This window comes from Schistocerca cancellata, chromosome 5 (assembly GCF_023864275.1).
Source record: "Schistocerca cancellata isolate TAMUIC-IGC-003103 chromosome 5, iqSchCanc2.1, whole genome shotgun sequence".
Classification (NCBI taxonomy): Eukaryota; Metazoa; Arthropoda; class Insecta; order Orthoptera; family Acrididae; genus Schistocerca; species Schistocerca cancellata.
The window spans coordinates 73,021,068-73,040,208 of record NC_064630.1 but is presented as its reverse complement, the minus strand read 5'-3'; the positions used below and the strand labels follow the sequence as shown (position 1 = coordinate 73,040,208).

The window sequence follows — 19,141 nt, the reverse complement described above, 5'->3', positions numbered from 1 at the left end:
TGGGTGGCAAGTGTGTGCAGGAAGAGGTTTTTGTTGGTGGGAAGGGAGCGTATGTTGTTGAAAAGGATACGGTGCTGTCGCGCCATGATAGGGATTTAAACGAGGGTGTCAAGACGGGAGAAGGTGAAATGAGCCTGGTTGTTGGAGTAGGTGGCGTACATTTTGAGGTGGAAAACGGATCGGGCGGCGAGGGAGATCTGTTGGAGGGTGTGTGGACGCTGAAAAGGATGTTCATTCTGCAGGACAATGGTGAGGAATGGGATGATGTCCTCAGCGGTAGGGGGTGGGCGAAGGGAGTTGCCGGGAGGGGTGGGGTCGTCCAGAGGGTGGACAGGAATGGTGAGTTCAGGAGTGGTAGGAGGGGGTCGGGCCTTGCACTTCTGGGAGTAGGTGGGATGAGGGAGGTTACAGGTATTACAGGAGGGGAGGGACTGGAGATTGGGGCACTGCCGTAAAAAGTGGGCTTGCCTAAAGTGCGGGCAGGTGGGGGCCTCGCGGCACTCAGATGTTGGGTGCACATTATATCGCAAGCACCTTTGGCAGCGGAGGGATTGAGGAGGGGAACGGGAGGGGTCAACTTTATAACGCTGGTTAAAAAGGAGGGCACCCTCCTTCAGGAGACGGTCTATGGAGGGAGCGTGCTCAGAAAAAACGCGCATAAGGCGGGTGGGGCCGGCAGCGTTATGGATCCGGCGAACCGCACGCACCTCCAGATGTTCGAAAAAGTAGAGAATAGTAGCTTTTGAAGTGTGATGCTACAGAATAATGCTGAAGATTAAATGGGTAGATCACGTAACTGACAAGTAGGTAACAAACAGGATTGGGGAGGGAAGACATTTGTGACGGAACTTGAATAAAGAAGAGATCAGTTGATAGAATACAGGGTGATTCAAAAAGAATACCACAACTTTAGGAATTTAAAACTCTGCAACGACAAAAGGCAGAGCTAAGCACTATCTGTCGGCGAATTAAGGGAGCTATAGAGTTTCATTTAATTGTACATTTGTTCGCTTGAGGCGCTGTTGACTAGGCGTCAGCGTCAGTTGATGCTAAGATGGCGACCGCTCAACAGAAAGCTTTTTGTGTTATTGAGTACGGCAGAAGTGAATCGACGACAGTTGTTCAGGTGAATTTCGAACGAAGTATGGTGTTAAACCTCCTGATAGGTGGTGTATTAAACGTTGGTATAAACAGTTTACAGAGAATGGGTGTTTGTGCAAAGGGAAAAGTTCTGGACGGGCGAGAACGAGCGATGAAAATGTAGCACGCATCCAGCAAGCATTTGTTCGCAGCCCAGGAAAATCGACTCGCAGAGCTAGCAGAGAGCTGCAAATTCCACAATCAACTGTATGGAGAGTCCTACGAAAAAGGTTAGTTATGAAACCTGAACGACAACTACCCGAGGCGATGGATCGGCCACCAGGCAGCCCGTGACAGAGCACTTCATCACTGGCCTCCAAGAAGCCCTGATCTTACCCCCTGCGATTTTTTCTTATGGGGGTATGTTAAGGATATGGTGTTTCGACCACCTCTCCCAGCCACCATTGATGATTTGAAACGAGAAATAACAGCAGCTATCCAAACTGTTACGCCTGATATGCTACAGAGAGTGTGGAACGAGTTGTAGTATCAGGTTGATATTGCTCGAGTGTCTGGAGGGGGCCATATTGAACATCTCTGAACTTGTTTTTGAGTGAAAAAAAACCTTTTTAAATACTCTTTGTAATTATGTATAACAGAAGGTTATATTATGTTTCTTTCATTAAATACACATTTTTAAAGTTGTGGTATTCTTTTTGAATCACCCTGTACATTACGAGACATCAGGGGTGTCCAGTATAGCAATGGATGGAAATGTAACGGTTAAAAATTGTGGAGGGAGGCCAAGAGAAGATTAGTGTCAGTAGGATCAAAAGGAAGTAGGATGCAGTAGTTACTCAGAGATGAAAATGCTTGAACAGCATAGAGTAGCCTGGAGAGCTGCATCAGACCAGTGTTCAGATTGAAGGTAAAAACAACTACTACTACACTGTCTAGTACTTTTATTACTGATGTCAGATTAGGGAGTGTAGTTTGCTGTGCTGCACAAGAGGCTACTTTCAGTTTGCCTTTACGGTTCACCAAGTATTGGCATTCGTTTAATACTTTCTTAGCGGCTGTGTGATCTCTTGGAAGGGCCTCTGCAGTGTGCTGCCACCTCACAGGAGGGAGTTGTAAGAAGTACATGCCGTGTGAATACATCTGGGTAGGAGTCAGGGCCATCTGGACACGCATTTAATGCATTTGTCCTAGTGTGCTGGTGCATGGAGAGTGCACTGAGCTGTGAGCCCTTAGTCGGTCACAGTGGCTTGCACATCATGCCTAGCCAGCACAGCGATCTGTCTTGGCACATAGTGTGGGCAGGGGCAGATGCGCTGTTGGGTAGTGCTCTTTGGATGCTGTGAATGCTTATAATAATATCGTAACTGCTCCAAACCTTCCTGGCACACTGGGTGGTACAGAGTGACCACATAAGTAACAGCCTGTGGTAATAGTTACACATGGAGTCATCTGAAAACAGCTTAATTTGTTTAAAAAAATGGAGCATGAATCTCCATAATTTATTTGTTACGTACTTTTTACAAACACTGAATCCCAGCACCTCTACAGTGTAACTGCTATGTGGCAAGGGTGCACTAGAAGTACGCCAACACTCCCTCAGTGTCATTACTACATAGCAAGTATGTATGTTTTTGATAGAATGCGTTAAAGCACCTCAGTAATTGTTTTGAGGAAACAAAATATCTTTCACTTTTGTGATACATATGTCAATTTTTAGTTAGAACAGCACTGTATAATTTATAACAACTACTTTTTAGAGTGACTAACGTCGCAGGCTACACCATGGTTGACTATGCTATCACAGTAACAAACATCTTGAGTTACTGGACTTAGCAGTTCACACACCTTGAGCAGCCAAGTTATGATTCTGGAAACCATTGTGGACCATGAATCATAGTAATTAAGAAAAGGCTATATTGGAAAAATATCTAACAGCCATATTGGGTCAGGAATTATAGCAATAAAGATAAGGATTGCATAAATGTGGATACAGCCATCTTGAGTAATGAATTAAAGTAATAAGGATAATGAATTGGATAACTGAATTAGAAAGTAAATACACACCAGCATCTACTCTCTAATTAATATGATAACACACAAGTGTTTTAATTTAGGTCCTAAGTAAGCAACAGGTAACAGCATAGGTAGCCTGCTGGGAGGGGGTGAAGAGTGGTGAGTGGGACGGAAGGGCCGGCCAGTGTGGCCGAGTGCTTCTAGGCGCTTCAGTCTGGAACCGCGCGACTGCTACGGTCGCAGGTTCGAATCCTGCCTCGGACATGGATGTGTGTGATGTCCTTAGGTTAGTTAGGTTTAAGTAGTTCTAAGTTCTAGGAGACTGATGGCCTCAGCAGTTAAGTCCCATAGTGCTCAGAGCCATTTGGGAGGGAAGGGGCTTGCCTTGAAAGTGACTGGTGGGGGAGGGTGTCATAAATCATTGTGCCAGGAAGTACGTGCACTGACGAAGGCAAGTCGGCCATCATTTGTAGGACATCATTTGAAACATAGCATCTTATAGGACTCTAAGGTAGTGCACAGCTACCAGCCTTGACATGGTCACCATGCTGACATTCTGCGGTGCAACAGACATTGTTACATTGGAAAGAAGACGATTTCGTGACCCAGCAGTCCTGTACAGTCCTCCATTAACAACTTAACAACACATCTTACATCTGTAATGGTAGTCGTGTGATGACTGAGATCCAGAATGCATTCACTATGTCATTCCTGAATGCATCGATTTATACTCGCATATCGCTTGTGGAATATGTGCCTCAGTATCGTGGAATGATAAGCTGTTGTCAAAATAAGCCACTATTCATTCCGCATGCTAGAACAGTTTTATAATTCTTACACAAGGCATGACACAATATTGTGAGAAACAAAGTAAATTCAAATGCGTTTCTGAATGGAAATCTGGGTCATACTTTTATGATATTTACAGAATTTGGGACACATCACTCCAATACTTTATGTGGCTCAACTGAAATGATTAAAATTTACGTATCGACTCTTGTAGCACACATGAAATTAATCTAAGATTCGTTGCATGGCAGCTTTAGGATGTTGCAGATTTAATGAGGAGCATTAGAAGATTCATATTGTTTTGTAGCTAGTCAGTGCCTTGTTTTCAAATACTAGGTGAATCCCATTTTTCAGGCTGTATATGTATAGGACTCCTGCTAACCGTTTTATAGGCAACTCACAAGGGCATCTCCCCATCGCTCCCCTGTCAGATTTAGTTATAAGTTGGCACAGTGAATAGGCCTTGAAAAACTGAACACAGATCAATCGAGAAAACAGGAAGAAGTTGTGTGGAACTATGAAAAAAATAAGCAAAATAAACAAACTGAGTAGTCCATGAGCAGGTTAGGGAACATCAATGAGAGTGTGAGCCCAGGAGCGCCATGGTCCCTTGGTTAGTGTGAGCAGCTGCAGGACGAGAGGTCCTTGTCCGTCCGTCCGTCCGATGCGAGGTAACTGACGGTCTACACATTGAAAAATTTGAAAACGTTAAAAACATGTGTTTTGACAGAGCACAGGGAAAACTGTGCGACTGTGAAACTGTTGCAGTCATTTGTTGTAGTTTATGTGACAAACTCTTTATGTTTTCATCACTTTTTTGGGAGTGATTATCACATCCACAAGAAAACCTAAATCGGCCAAGGTAGAAGGATCTTTTTACCCATTCGCCAAGTGTACAAGTTAGGTGGGTCGACAACATATTCCTGTAATGTGACGCACATGCCGTCACCAGTGTCGTATAGAATATATCAGACGTGTTTTCCTGTGGAGGAATCGGTTGACCTATGACCTTGCGATCAAATGTTTTCGGTTCCCATTGGAGAGGCACGTCCTTTCGTCTACTAATAGCACGGTTTTGCGGTGCGGTCGCAAAACACCGACACTAAACTTATTACAGTGAACAGTGACGTCAATGAACGAACGGACAGATCATAACTTTGCGAAAATAAAGAAAGTAAACTTTTCACTCGAGGGAAGACTTGAACCAAGGACCTCTTGCTCGGCAACTGCTAACGCTAACCACGGGACCACGGCGCTCATGAGCTCATATTATCCTTGATGTTGCCTATTTTGCACATGGACTACTCAGTTTGTACATTTTGCTTATTTTTTTCATAGTTCCACACAACTTCTTCCTGTTTTCTCGATTGATCTGTGTTCAGTTTTTCAAGGCCTATCCCCTGTGCCAACTTATAACTACAAATGAGGGGGGGGGGGGGGTGCGATGGGGAGGTTCCCTTCTTAGTAGCATGGAATTGATTGTGACAATTTGTACTTAGAGTAACCAAATACGAATCGAGATCAGATATCAGTTGGTCCACACTCTGTGGTCGGTTTGTAATACTGGCAATCTCGCTGTGATATGGGGCATGGGATTGACTACTGGTGGCTCAAGAAGGTCCAACGAGTCCGTGGCTGTGGAGTAGACGGACAAAGTGAACAGTTCATGAAGAAAGTGTTTATATAAATACGTCACTTCATGGAAATGACTCGCAGTCAGATGAATAAAATATGGTTGCAAATCCGACTCGTTATTTTACGAATTGTTGCCAATTTTGCAAAAAGAAGAAGAGTCGGTGAGAAACTGTAAGGTGGCGTGACGGCAGGTGGAACATGTCGGTGGTGGGGCCCGTGCCTAGTGGGCTGCCGACGCTGCGCGACCCCGTGAGCGACTGGAAGCTGATGGGGGCGGTGGCGGTGGGCTCGCTAGGCGTGGCGGCCGTCAGCTTCGCGGTGAGCACGTCGATGGCGCTGCTGCTGGCGCGCGGCCGCTACCGCGTGCGCCTCAACCAGGAGCTGCTGGCGCAGGGGCTGGCCGCCGTCGCCTCGGCCATCAGCGGGGGCGTGCCGCCCTCCGCCTCGCTGTCGCGCTCCCTGCTGCAGAGGGACGCGGGCGGCTCCACGCAGGTACCGCCCGCCCACACAGCCTCCGCTTGTCGATGGCCTAACACCGAAACTGTCAAGTGCGAGCGTGAACGTAGGCCCACGGGTTGTTGTTGTTGTGGTCTACAGTCCTGAGACTGGTTTGATGCAGCTCTCCATGCTACTCTATCGTGTGCAAGCTGCTTCATCTCCCAGTACCTACTGCAACCTACATCCTTCTGAGTCTGCTTAGTGTATTCATCTCTTGGTCTCCCTCAATGATTTTTACCCTCCACGCTACCCTCCAATACTAAATTGGTGATCCCTCGATGTCTCAGAACATGTCCTACCAACCGATCCCTTCTTCTACTCAAGCTGTGCCACAAGCTCCTCTTCTCCCCAATTCTATTCAATACCTCCTCATTAGTTATACGATCTACCCATCTAATCTTCAGAATTCTTCTGTAGCACCACATTTCGAAAGCTTCTATTCTCTTTGTGTCCAACCTGTTTATCGTCCATGTTTCACTTCCGCACATGGCTACAGTCCATATAAATACTTTCAGAAACGGCTTCCTGACACTTAAATCAATACTCGATGTTAACAAATTTCTCTTCTTCAGAAACGCTTTCCTTGCCATTGCCAGTCAACATTTTATATCCTCTCTACTTCGACCATCATCAGTTATTTTGCTCCCCAAGTAGCAAAACTCCTTTACTACTTTAAGTGTCTCATTTCCTAATCTAATTCCCTCAGCATCACCCGACTTAATTCGACTACATCCCATTATCCTCGTTTTGCTTTTGTTGATCTTCCACTTATACCCTCCTTTCAAGACACTGTCCATTCCGTTCAACTGCTCTTCCAAGTCCTTTGCTGTCTCTGACAGAATTACAATGTCATCGGCGAACCTCAAAGTTTTTATTTCTTCTCCATGGATTTTAATACATACTCCGAATTTTTCTTCTGTTTCCTTTACTGCTTGCTCAGTATACAGATTGAATAACATCGGGGATAGGCTATAACCCTGTCTCCCTCCCTTCCCAACCACTGCTTCCCTTTCATGTCCCTCGACTCTTATAACTGCCATCTGGTTTCTGTACAAATTGTAAATAGCCTTTCGCTCCCTGTATTTTACCCCTGCCACCTTTAGAATTTGAAAGAGAGTATTCCAGTCAACATTGTCAAAAGCTTTCTCTAAGTCTACAAATGCTCGAAACGTAGGTTTGCCTTTCCTTAATCTTTCTTCTAAGATAAGTAGTAGGATCAGTATTGCCTCACGTGATCCAACATTTCTACGGAATGCAAACTGATCTTCCCCAAGGTTGGCTTCTACTAGTTTTTCCATTCGTCTGTAAATAATTCGCGTTAGTATTTTGCAGCTGTGGCTTATTAAACTGATTGTTCGGTAGTTTTCACATCTGTCAACACCTGCCTTCTTTGGGATTGGAATTATTATATTCTTCTTGAAGTCTGAGGGAATTTCACCTGTCTCATACGTCAGTTTTGTCAGGACTGGCGCTCCCAAGGCTGTCAGTAGTTCTAAAGGAATGTTGTCTACTCCCAGGGCCTTGTTTCGTCTCAGGTCTTTCAGTGCTCTGTCAAACTCTTCACGCAGTATTGTATCTCCCATTTAGTCTTCATCTACATTCTCTTCCATTTCCAGAATATTGTCCTCAAGTACGTCGCTCTTGTATTGATCCTAGGCCCACGGTTCGCTCACGTAAAAAGCGTCGACTCAGTATTCTGCGAGCGATCCTTCTGCTGACCGTGTGAACACACAAACTACTACTACTACTACTACGTGCTCAGGCCCAGTGGACCGTACGCATCTACAAGTTTCCTCCTCCACTGTATTCTGTCCATTACTGCTATCTGCCATCCGTTCACGTCTATTGACACTTGGTTTAACACTTTCGCTGCGGCTGACGGTCATAAGCGCCCGCGCTCACTGTCAGATTACTCGGTCTAGTTGCAGCGTCTAAGCTAGCAACAAAGCGTGTAAACTTTTGTTTTGTGTGGTCAGCTATCGAAGGTATATTGTTCGTAATGGCGGCTAATGAACCGACACCGGGACCTTCCAATGTGAAAAGGAGCATAAAAAGTGTTAAATCAACAGAGGAACGGTTACTTAGTGTACTAGACGGCAGTGATTTTCTGTGCAGTGAGAACGAGGCATACCGCGGAGATTGTCATTTCAGAGCTGCAAAAGAATTGCAGAGTGATGATAGCGTGGAAGCACAGCTTTCGAATCTGTTTCGTGACAGTTCCAAATCTGATGATACGGATCACGACGATTGTGTGGAAATCGACGACGAAAAAGAGCCCGACCTGTCACACGGAGATAATCCAGGTGAGTCCTGGCATAAAGAGCCACATAATACACAGTATCACCCATTTACGAAGGAAGAAGGTTTGCAGACTCATCCTGCTGGCAATTCTCCTATGGATTTCTTCGGATTATTGGTAACAGACGAATTGTTGCAACTTGTAGTTGACGAAACGAACGATAACGCACTCAACATATTGCTGACCGAAAATACAAAAGAGGTATCTAGGATCTGTAAATGGAACCGTCTAAGTATAGGCGAATTACTAGTTTTCCTGGGTGTTTCGTTACATATGGGTAACGTTAAATATCCGCGACTACAAGACTACTGGAAGAAAGAACTGCTGTTTGAGAATGGAGGAGTACCGATGAGTATAAGCAGAGACCGGTATTTGACCATATTATGCTCGCTGCATTTTGCAAAAATCCACTTCCAGGAAACCCGAAACCAGACGATCGTTTGTATAAGATACGACCTATATTGGATTATTTTAACACGAGAATGTCTCAAGTGTATTACCCGGGAAGAGATTTATCAATAGATAAGTCAGTGATTTTTTGGAGGCGAAGATTGTCATTTAGACAATACATAAAAAGCAAACGTAATAAATATGGCATTAAGATGTACATGCTCAACGTAGGGTGTGTTTCGCTTACTAATTTCTACACGTCCGGGCCTCCCCTGGCTAGACGGCTAATTCTCTCATACCAAGAGCAAACATGTTACTAAATTGACGACCTCTATCAGAGTCAATCTTAAAAACGCGCATTTGAAATAAATATAATTTCAAATGAATCCAGTTTCCTTTTTACTTTTTTTCCTTCTTAAGAATTTGCGTTTTGGAATCCAAATTTTTCCTGAATGCAGTGGGTTTGTTGCTTGTTTGAATTGTATTTTTTGTTGCATTATCAACAAATCACGAACATTTGAATGACGCCTGTGACCCCTATAGGTGTCAGACAGCAAACAGATTTTAAAACGTGACCACAATACAGTCGAAGCTTATTTCAAGTAATGCATCTAAGGTATCATCTTTAAGTCAGTATAGAACATGACTCTACAGATCTTACAAGGTCTTGACGTCAGCCTGTAGCTCAGGTGTGCTTTGGAGCGTCGGCTCGGAGCGGTAACCGCCGTTTCATGGCACACTCGGACGTTGCCCGGCCGCACTGGAGAGTTGCGCGACTGCACCGATGCCGCAGCGAAAGTGTTAAATCTTCATGGAGTCCGTCCCTCCAATGCTTAGGGTCTCCCTGGCGGTTTCTTTCCTGTAGGTGTGAAATCCAGTAGCTTTCGAGGCCATCTGTGATCCTCCATCCGAGCCACATGGCCGGCCCACTGCATTCGTTTGGCTTTGACAGTTCCTGTTACGTTGGACTGCTGGTATAGTTCCTCAAGCACTCGGTTGTATCTGATCCTCCATTCCCCTGTATCTGCATCCAGAACCGGACCGAAGATCTTCCGAAGCACTTTTGTCTCAAAAACAAGGAGCTTATGTAAGTCCTGTTTCCGGATACTCCATGTCTCACAGCCATATAGAGCAACAGGCTGGATCAGGGTTTTGTACAGTCGAATCTTGAACTGTCTGGAGAGATATCTGGAGCGAAGCAGTTTTAGTAGGCTGTGGTAAGATCGGTTTCCCGCTTGTATTGTCCGCAGCTCGTGGTCGTGGTGTAGCGTTCTCGCTTCCCACGCCCGGGTTCCCGGGTTCGATTCCCGGCGGGGTCAGGGATTTTCTCTGCCTCGTGATGACTGGGTGTCGTGTGATGTCCTTAGGTTAGTTAGGTTTAAGTAGTTCTAATTTCTAGGGGACTGATAACCATAGATGTTTAGTACCATAGTGCTCGGAGCCATTTGAACCATTGGAACCCGCTTGTATTCTGGCATTGATCTCTGCTTCAGATGACGAGTTCTCGATGAGAAGTGTCCCTAGGTATTTAAATTCTTGCACTTTCTTGTAGGACTGGTCCCCAACCTGCAGTGATTGTAGATGATCAGCAGTCTGACAATGACCACACGTCATAACGAGGTACTCTGTCTTGGTTTCGTTTATGTTTAGCTCAAATTTGCTGGCAGCCTCCTTTAGTGCTTTGGTCATTTGCTCCAACTCCTTTCCGACCTAGAGAGTAAACAGATGTCGTCTGCATAGGCAAAGTATGCCAGTCTCTTTCCTTCGATTTTAATCTCTTCGTTCTCTTGGATGGTCTCGCGTATGATCTGGGCCCTATTAGTGGTTTGTAATATGAGGTGAGTCCACCTATTGCGTTTATGACAGCCTGAACTCTGCTGGAGAAACTTTCACTGAGGGTTCTGAATATCTGTGAAGTTGTGTGGAAACCCATCTTTACTCAAAAATCTAGACCACGAAAGGAACTGATGTTGGACTTTGAGACCTGAAGTGAAGTCCACGTTCTAACTCATCCCAAAGGTGTTCCATTCGCTTCAGATCAAGGTTATGTGGGGGCCAGGCCTTTTCGGAAGTGCTATTGTCCAGAGACCAGTGCCCCACATGTGGTGCTTTATGACAGGGTGTATTGTCACGGCGATGCAACGGTCATTTTCTCTGAATTGTTCCTGTACTGTACTCACCGAGAAGTACTGTAAAATGAGTTTATATCACTGCGAAAGTAGCGTCTTCTTAAGCGCGGTGAGGACATCACACCCTAACGACGGAGAACATGCCATTCCATTACACCATCACTGCCATACTTCAGTGGTGACACTACAAATGATGCAGATAATGTTCTCCAGGCAATGCAAAACATAAACACTTCCATAGGATTGCCACAGTGTCCAGTGAGCTTCATCACTCCAGATCACTCGTTACTAGTCATTCACAGTCTAGGAGTGTTAGTCTTTACACCAGCTCAAGCGCCGCTTATGAATGACTACAGAAAAGTGTGGCTCACGAGCAGCTGCCCGGCCATTGTACCCATTTCTTTTAATCTCTCTACGCACAGTCACTGTGCTAGCTGAACTGCTGGTAGCACTTTGGAACTCTCGAGTGATTCGTTCAGTAAATTTCATGCGGCTTCTTCCACGCCCTCCCAGTATTGGACGGTCCCTGCCCGTCTGTCATTATGTCTGGCTGGTCTTGGTTTTTGTGTGTGGTTGTTCCTTCACCTAGTCACTTCACAATCAAATCACCAACAGTCGACGTGGCCAGCTTTAGAGGGGTTGAAATGTCAATGATGGATTTGTTAGTAAGGTGACATGCGACGACTAGTATACGTTCCAAGTCACTGTGCTCTCATGACCGAATTATTGTGCTGTTACTGTTTCTCTACTGAGAACACAACACCTTCTTTTGCGCTGGCGTGTCCGCCTCTGGTGACACGTGGTGCTCAGTTCCACATTACATTGTGGTCTCAGGCTACTCTTTCGATCAGTCATTGTTCGAGCACGGAACAGTCGCCACCCCCTCCCCCCTGAACCGGTACGCCTCTTTGTACTCTCCGGAAAAAGCAATAGTATATGACTCAAAAGATAGGCAGCTTACGAGTACATAGGCTGGCAAATGCACACTCACCGTAACAAAAGACCTGCAATCCACCTCGGTTTCTGTGTAAAGCTGTTCTGACACAACTCATTGCAGGTTATGAACTTTCTACACCTTTATAATACCTAGAATACTTCGTCCGTCGTATATCACCCACAAACTTAAATCTCATACAAAACTCCAGTGGAAGACTCTGCAGGAGAGACGCTCAGTAGCTCGGTACGGGCTTTTGTTGAATTTTCGAGAACATACCTTCACCGAGGAGTCAAGCAGTATATTCCTGCCTCCTACGTATATCTCGCGAAGAGACCATGAGGATAAAATCAGAGAGATTAGAGCCCACACAGAGGCATACCGACAATTCTTCTTCCCACGAACAATACGAGACTGGAATAGAAGGGAGAACCGATAGAGGTACTCAAGGTACGCTCCGCCACACACCGTCAGGTGGCTTGCGGAGTATGGATGTAGATGTAGATGTAGTATCCCATTTTAATATTACGTCTGCGACAAAATTATGAACTAGAATTCCCAAGCGCTGCTAGCACTAGAATAGCGAAATAAATCAGCCCTGTCTCTTCAATGAAACCATTTCCTCCACTTACTTTAACCGATTTAGGAAAACCACAGACAGTTTAAATATCACTAACCAGATGGTGATTTGGAAAGCACATCCCCCGAATGCGAGTCCTCTTTCTTAAGCAATGCGCATATCTTTCGGTCTCCCGTTCCGCCTTCTACGACGCTTTTAACGCAATTCTCCGTTCGTTCTTCCTCCAACTTATGATACTTTCCCACGGTAATTGCAATCGCCTCAGAGTCTATGGCTGTGAAATCATCATATACTGTCTTATCAACTATTATCTACCATACCACATCCACACAAAATAGGTTCGCACACACCCTATTCTTGCTTATCTGCAGTCATACAACCATCCTAATATATACATTCAATTCGTCCCGCGATTTACATTCCTCAGCATATTTCTAATCATACATTCTCCAATCCGATGACAACCAAATCCCTTTCCTACAGCTATCAGGGTCCCTCACCATCGTCATTTCAATAGACATAACGGGCTTGCATTATCATAATCGTTATTACCATTACCGTCATGGTGCACATTCCATTTTTATTTCATCTCCTTAACTTTATTGCTTATATGTCTTTTTTACCAGTTTTAATTATCAACCAGGCACTGATCCTGGTGCCCTCCGAACTACACATGTACTCCTTGAGCTGTGTGACAAGTTGTATATTGTCCTGCTGGTAGATGCCACCGTGCCGAACAAAAAGTAATTGCATTTAGTGGTGGACATGGTCCCCAAGCATAGAAGCATAATTTCGTTGATCCAATGAGCCTTCCAGAACGGCGAGATCACCCAGGGAATACGACGGAAACAATCACCTGACCATACTACTCCCTCCATACTCCTGGGATGGACCCTTCCAGTGACTGTTGCAGGCTGTTTGCTTTCTCATGTTTCACGTCAATGGAGCATAAAATGTGATTTCTCTGAGAAGCCTATCTGTCGCCATTCGGTGGAGGTCCTGTTGTGGTAGTGTGATGTAAATTCCAGCCTTCGCCGCCAATGAACGGCAGTCAGCGCGGGTGCATGAAAGATGCCCTCGCTTTCGGGGGGGGGGGGGGGGGGGGGGAGGGCATAAGCAGCAACGTTCCGTGAACAATCGTGCAGGAGACACTGTAGGCAGTCCATTGGTTCATCTGGGCGGTCAGATGCTCGACAGGTGAACGTCTATTCGTTCGAAGACATATCTGCAGCCGTCATCTATGGCCCATGGTGCGCCCCAGATGTCTATGTGCCGGTTTTGGATAGCGCAGTTTCGATATGAACGGTATACTGTGCCCATGACGGATAGCGAGCAGTTTATAAACTTAGCCGTTTCGGAAATGCTTTCACTTTTGGCCCAAAAGCCAATGTTCATGCCCATCTGGACGTCATATATTATGCTTCAGTTTTGCGTTACGACAACCACTGCAATGTTCTCCGTGCCCCACTGTCACGCTTTACATGTGTTCCACAGCTAGTAGTGCTACCTGCCATGTCGTTATTTGGGCGATGACGTTGAACACACGCGCTAGTCACATTAATATCATTTTAATGCGTTTCATTACTATTTTTATTGCTAATTATTATTATTATTGTTGCATATTGATATTGTTTTGAATATTTTGAAGTATTTTTTCGTATTTGTTGTCCTGATCAGATGTAAGAAAGGGCTTTAAGACTAAATAATAAATAAATAATAACGTATCGTCCAAGACAGTTGAAAGGTTCCTTCTGTTTAGTTATGCATCGTTACCATTTTGTATCTCTCTTCCTCTGTTTCCTTCTATCTATGGTAGAGCGTGCCGGACGTGTGTGTGGCCAAGTCGACTCATTGACACGAGCTTGCCCACTTGATACATTGCTCGGAAGGATTGAATTTAAGGGGCCGGCCCGACGTTTAGTTAAATGATCTGATGATTATTATGTTAATATTGCGCAACGGATAACGCGGGGGAGGGCTCAAACAACCAAGTGAGCAAGTCAGTAAAGGCCACGCTCTATCATGATCTACAAGGACACCACTTTGTTGGTAACATTGCTCTCTACACAGGACTGGGGTTTGTAATGATCATTAAATTCATGACATTGCTCTCGACACAGGCCTGGGGTTTGTAATGACCACTAAATCCATGAATTCAAGTTTATAGGACACTTATTGTCTATATTCCCAGAAACTTTACAAACTTAATATGAAATTATTTTCTATATTCTCCAAAACTTAACAAATTTAACAATTTCAGCAAAAAAAGTCAAGTCAAATAACTTCTAGTTTTGTCTCGCACTAAAGGTGCTTAAACTAACAGGCATCTCGTTTCTACTTAAGCACTGGGAAAGAGGATGGGACTACATTGCTGCCCTTGTGGTCCTTCTGCTGGGAAAGTGATCGAAATTCGCACCCAAGGTTACTACTAGGACCGAATAACAAAAATTCTTTTTGGAGGGAAAACGAGAGAACAAAGCAGACACAAATGTCTCCCATATACACAAAAGAAAGCCAATTCTTAAAAAAAAAAAATAAAACAACCTGTGAAATACGGCACACGCAAATAATCAATGAACACTAGACGTAAGCGTCATCACCTTAACTAATTTCCAAGAAAGAACTGGTAGCTCGCTGGTAGTGCAATTCGACACCGACAGCTAATTTCTTTGTACTCAACCCTCCGTTCGTTGTTGCTTTCCATACTACACAATCATTCACACGCTCAACCTGTTCTTTATCAAAGTAGTTAGGACGTGCTGCTTGCAAATGGGGTTTAAAAAAGGAACCGTGAACAAAATTTATGAGATGGCCTAGAAAAATTTTACGTCACACGCTTAGAACCTTACGTATGTCACGCACGCATCTCCTGCCAGGTTTCACACGGAATCGTCATCCAAATCACTCATCAGCCATTACGATCACATGTTAACTAGGCGGGGTGAAGCCCCAGGTTACTTTAACACTGCAAAAAAAAAAAAAAAAAAAAAAAAAAAAAAAAAAAAAAATGCTGCTTCTAAAAGTGAAACTATACAATTTTTTTTAGAGCGATTGCTGCTCTCGTGTGCTGAAGGTACCAAGTGATTGCAGCACTATAAAGGGATAACGTGAGCCCCCATGCTCGCCTCTGAAAAAGAAAACCTAACTGAAAACTTTAATTGTAAAGGCAAAATTTCTCAAAAAATGAATGAATGGCCGTAACGACACGCTATTTTAGTCCTCAAAAAGAGCGGATTAGTAACAGTGTAAAACATAATACCTCATCCCACGGTGAAATTGGCGACAAAGACTGAGATTGCCCTCGATTCCATCCGCTCAGTTCAGCCGCTACCCCAAGAGTGACTATCATGGCGGCTCTGAACGGCCGTTCCCTCTCATGGAGGGGAGGGGGACCTGTCACCAACCCCGGACTACACCCTGGCAAACGGGTGCATCATCTCTGTCTTTACTCCAGGCTTAGGTTGGCACTAACCGACCTACAGGGTGATCACATCTCTGCCTTGGCACTACCCAGCAGACGAACTCTTAATACAAACCCCAAACTTAATCAACCCAAGTCAACGTAGTGGGATTAGGAAAAGGAAGTGCATTTATATAATTATGAATTTAATTAAATAAACAGGCAGTCCACTTCTTCGCTCGAGATACCGCACTATTGAAACTAAAAAAAAAAAATGCTGAAAGTATATTCAGTATAATGCAACAAAAAACTAATTGTAATGAGATGGAACAAACTTCCCTCTCACCGTATTGTAGACTTTTTCGATATTCTGTTTCTCTTGCTACGTTTTGGAGACATTCTGCCTGTGAACTGCCATCAAAAGAAGTATGGGCAGTTTTGAATTTAGTCAGCCATTTCGTATGTATTTACATTTGAAGATGAGACCTTCATTAAGCCTGGACGAACATCTGTTGGTAATAAATCGTCTAACCAAGGAATCTCGTGAGTGCACGATATTCCACTCTACCCGCTAACTAAGTTGGACAAATGGCGCTTGGTGCACAGGTGTGCTCCGGAGTCCCTGCCGTCTAGTGTTCCTAGAGCCAGGCGCAGGAATTGCATGGTTGAGGCGGGAAAGGAAAGTACTAAAATCCCTTTGCCAGTTTCATAAATACTCTTCGCTGCCTTCAGAGTCTACTTGCAATATTAACCGTGTCTCGTAAGATTCTGCATTAATCAGACTGTGGTGTCACCGCCAGACACCATACTTGCTAGGTGGTAGCTTTAAATCGGCCGCGGTCCATTAGTACATGTCGGACCCGCCTGTCGCCACTGTCAGTACTTGCAGACCTAGCGCCACCACATGGCAGTTCTAGAAAGGCGGACTAGCACTCGCCCCAGTTGTACGACGACTTTGCTAGCGACTACACTGACGAAGCCTTTCTCTCAGTTGCCGAGAGACAGTTAGAATAGCCTTCAGCTCATTCCATGACTACGACCTAGCAAGGCGCCATTAACCGTCTCTGAAGATAGTCTAATTTGTATAGTCAAGAGCGATGTACCACAAGAATGAAGTAAAGTTAAGTAAACATACGATACGTACTTTTCTTTAGTGCCTTCTAAAGTATCCTGTTCCAGACTTCACGCCAGCCGGCGTGTGTGTACGCGTGCCCCTCGGTAACCTCACCCTGTGTCTAGACTGTCTTGTCTAGACACAACACAGACCAGTACGCTGCTACTATTACGAGTGCAGAACATTGAAGACGGCGTGTACCAAACGTCAAATTGGAATAGAATTATCAGAATTTCATCGAAACTGCAGATACAAGTTGGGAGTAACGTCATCTACATTCTGTAATCAAGGAAAGATTACACACCGTGTTAGTCACTCGGAAATCGCATTTAAACGTTAGTTGTTTGTGTTTGTATCGTGTTATACACTTTGTGTGCGAAGGGAAAATGTCTATCAGCATGTGTCGGAATTATACAGCAGCGGGGTCGTGAACGATCGAGACTGCATTTACTGTCGCCTTAGATGACAGACAGACCGTGAAGTGGAGTGAAGTTGACAGCTGATATGAAGTTGACCAAAAAGTTCAAATAAAATTTCTTGTAGAATAAATACACATTGGTGGTGAAACTTTTTTTTACATTAGTTATAATTTTTACTGTTGAAGAGTCTTTAATTCGTAGCACTGACTAAATGCAGAGTATTCCGGATTACCACTTCAACCTTGCGGGCTAATAGCCCGTAGTTAATGCATAAAGCTTTCTCGTTTCATCTACGAATGCGGGGGACATCATCAGAGGTAAAGAGGGGAAATGCAACCAGATCTCGAGGGGCTGCAGAATATATGGGTAGTGTAGAGGACACCACAATCAGTCACGTGACGTCGGCTACGAGATTATGTCTGCTAATGCCAATGTTATTCAATCTGTATATTGAGCAAGCAGTAAAGGAAACAAAAGAAAAATCCGGAGTAGGTATTAAAATCCATGGAGAAGAAATAAAAACTTTGAGGTTCGCCGATGACATTGTAATTCTGTCAGAGACAGCAAAGGACTTGGAAGAGCAGTTGAACGGAATGGATAGCGTCTTGAAAGGAGGATATAAGATGAACATCAACAAAAGGAAAACGAGGATAATGGAATGTAGTCGAATTAAGTCGGGTGATGCTGAGGGAATTAGATTAGGAAGTGAGACACTTAAAGTAGTAAAGGAGTTATGCTATTTGGGGAGCAAAATAACTGATGATGGTCGAAGTAGAGAGGATATAAAATGTAGACTGGCAATGGCAAGGAAAGCGTTTCTGAAGAAGAGAAATTTGTTAACATCGAGCATAGATTTAAGTGTCAGGAAGTCATTTCTGAAAGTATTTGTATGGAGTGTAGCCATGTATGGAAGTGAAACATGGACGATAAATAGTTTGGACAAGAAGAGAATAGAAGCTTTCGAAATGTGGTGCTACAGAAGAATGTTGAAGATTAGGTGGGTAGATCACGTAACTAATGAGGAGGTATTGAATAGGATTGGGGAGAAGAGAAATCTGTGGCACAACTTGACCAGAAGAAGGGATCGGTTGGTAGGACATGTTCTGAGGCATCAAGGGATCACAAATTTAGCATTGGAGGGCAGCGTGGAGGGTAAAAATTATAGAGGGAGACCAAGAGATGAATAAACTAAGCAGATTCAGAAGGATGTAGGTTGCAGTAGGTACTGGGAGATGAAGAAGCTTGCACAGGATAGAGTAGCATGGAGAGCTGCATCAAACCAGTCTCAGGACTGAAGACCACAACATCAACAATGCCAATGTTATAGATTGAAACTTGTCGACCTTCATTATTACGTTCAAAATTCTATGTAATTTGGCGCCTTCCTCTTTTCCGTTAAAATTATTACGTTGTTTATAAATCTCCATAGCGTGTCTGTGCGTGTGGGCATGATAATGTGATGTTTTAGATATGGGGCTCACCTCACTATATTTAATTTCATGACTACTCTCTCGGTAAATATGTTCCGCTACGGTAGAGTTATACGTATGTTGCAGGCGGAAATTGGTCTTGTGTTTAACCAGACGGGTGTTCACACTTCTTTTTGTGGTACCAAAACAACCAAGCCCACAACTAAAAGCAATTTCACATACATCAGATGCACAGTAGCCAAAGAATGCCGTATATTTTTAGTCGATCTTAAACATTCCTTTAATCGTCATGGTGTGTCTGAAGGTGGTTTCCACACCGTGCTTGCTCAACACTTTTCCAGTGCGATCTGTAATGGGACTGATGAACGGAAGGAAAACTTTGCTTCAGGATAGCCGTCGTTCCTCATCGA

The 19,141-nt window shown here is 44.3% G+C and overlaps 1 protein-coding gene across 1 annotated transcript in view; it reads left to right on the top strand.

The window, feature by feature from the left end:
* LOC126188368 (sulfate anion transporter 1-like) overlaps positions 1-19,141 on the top strand; it is a 153,010-nt gene that overhangs the window by 71,721 nt on the left and 62,148 nt on the right. The window contains exon 5 of the mRNA XM_049929967.1: positions 5,730-6,030. Within this exon, the coding sequence (XP_049785924.1) occupies positions 5,730-6,030 (301 nt within the window). The remainder of the gene's footprint in view (positions 1-5,729; positions 6,031-19,141) is intronic.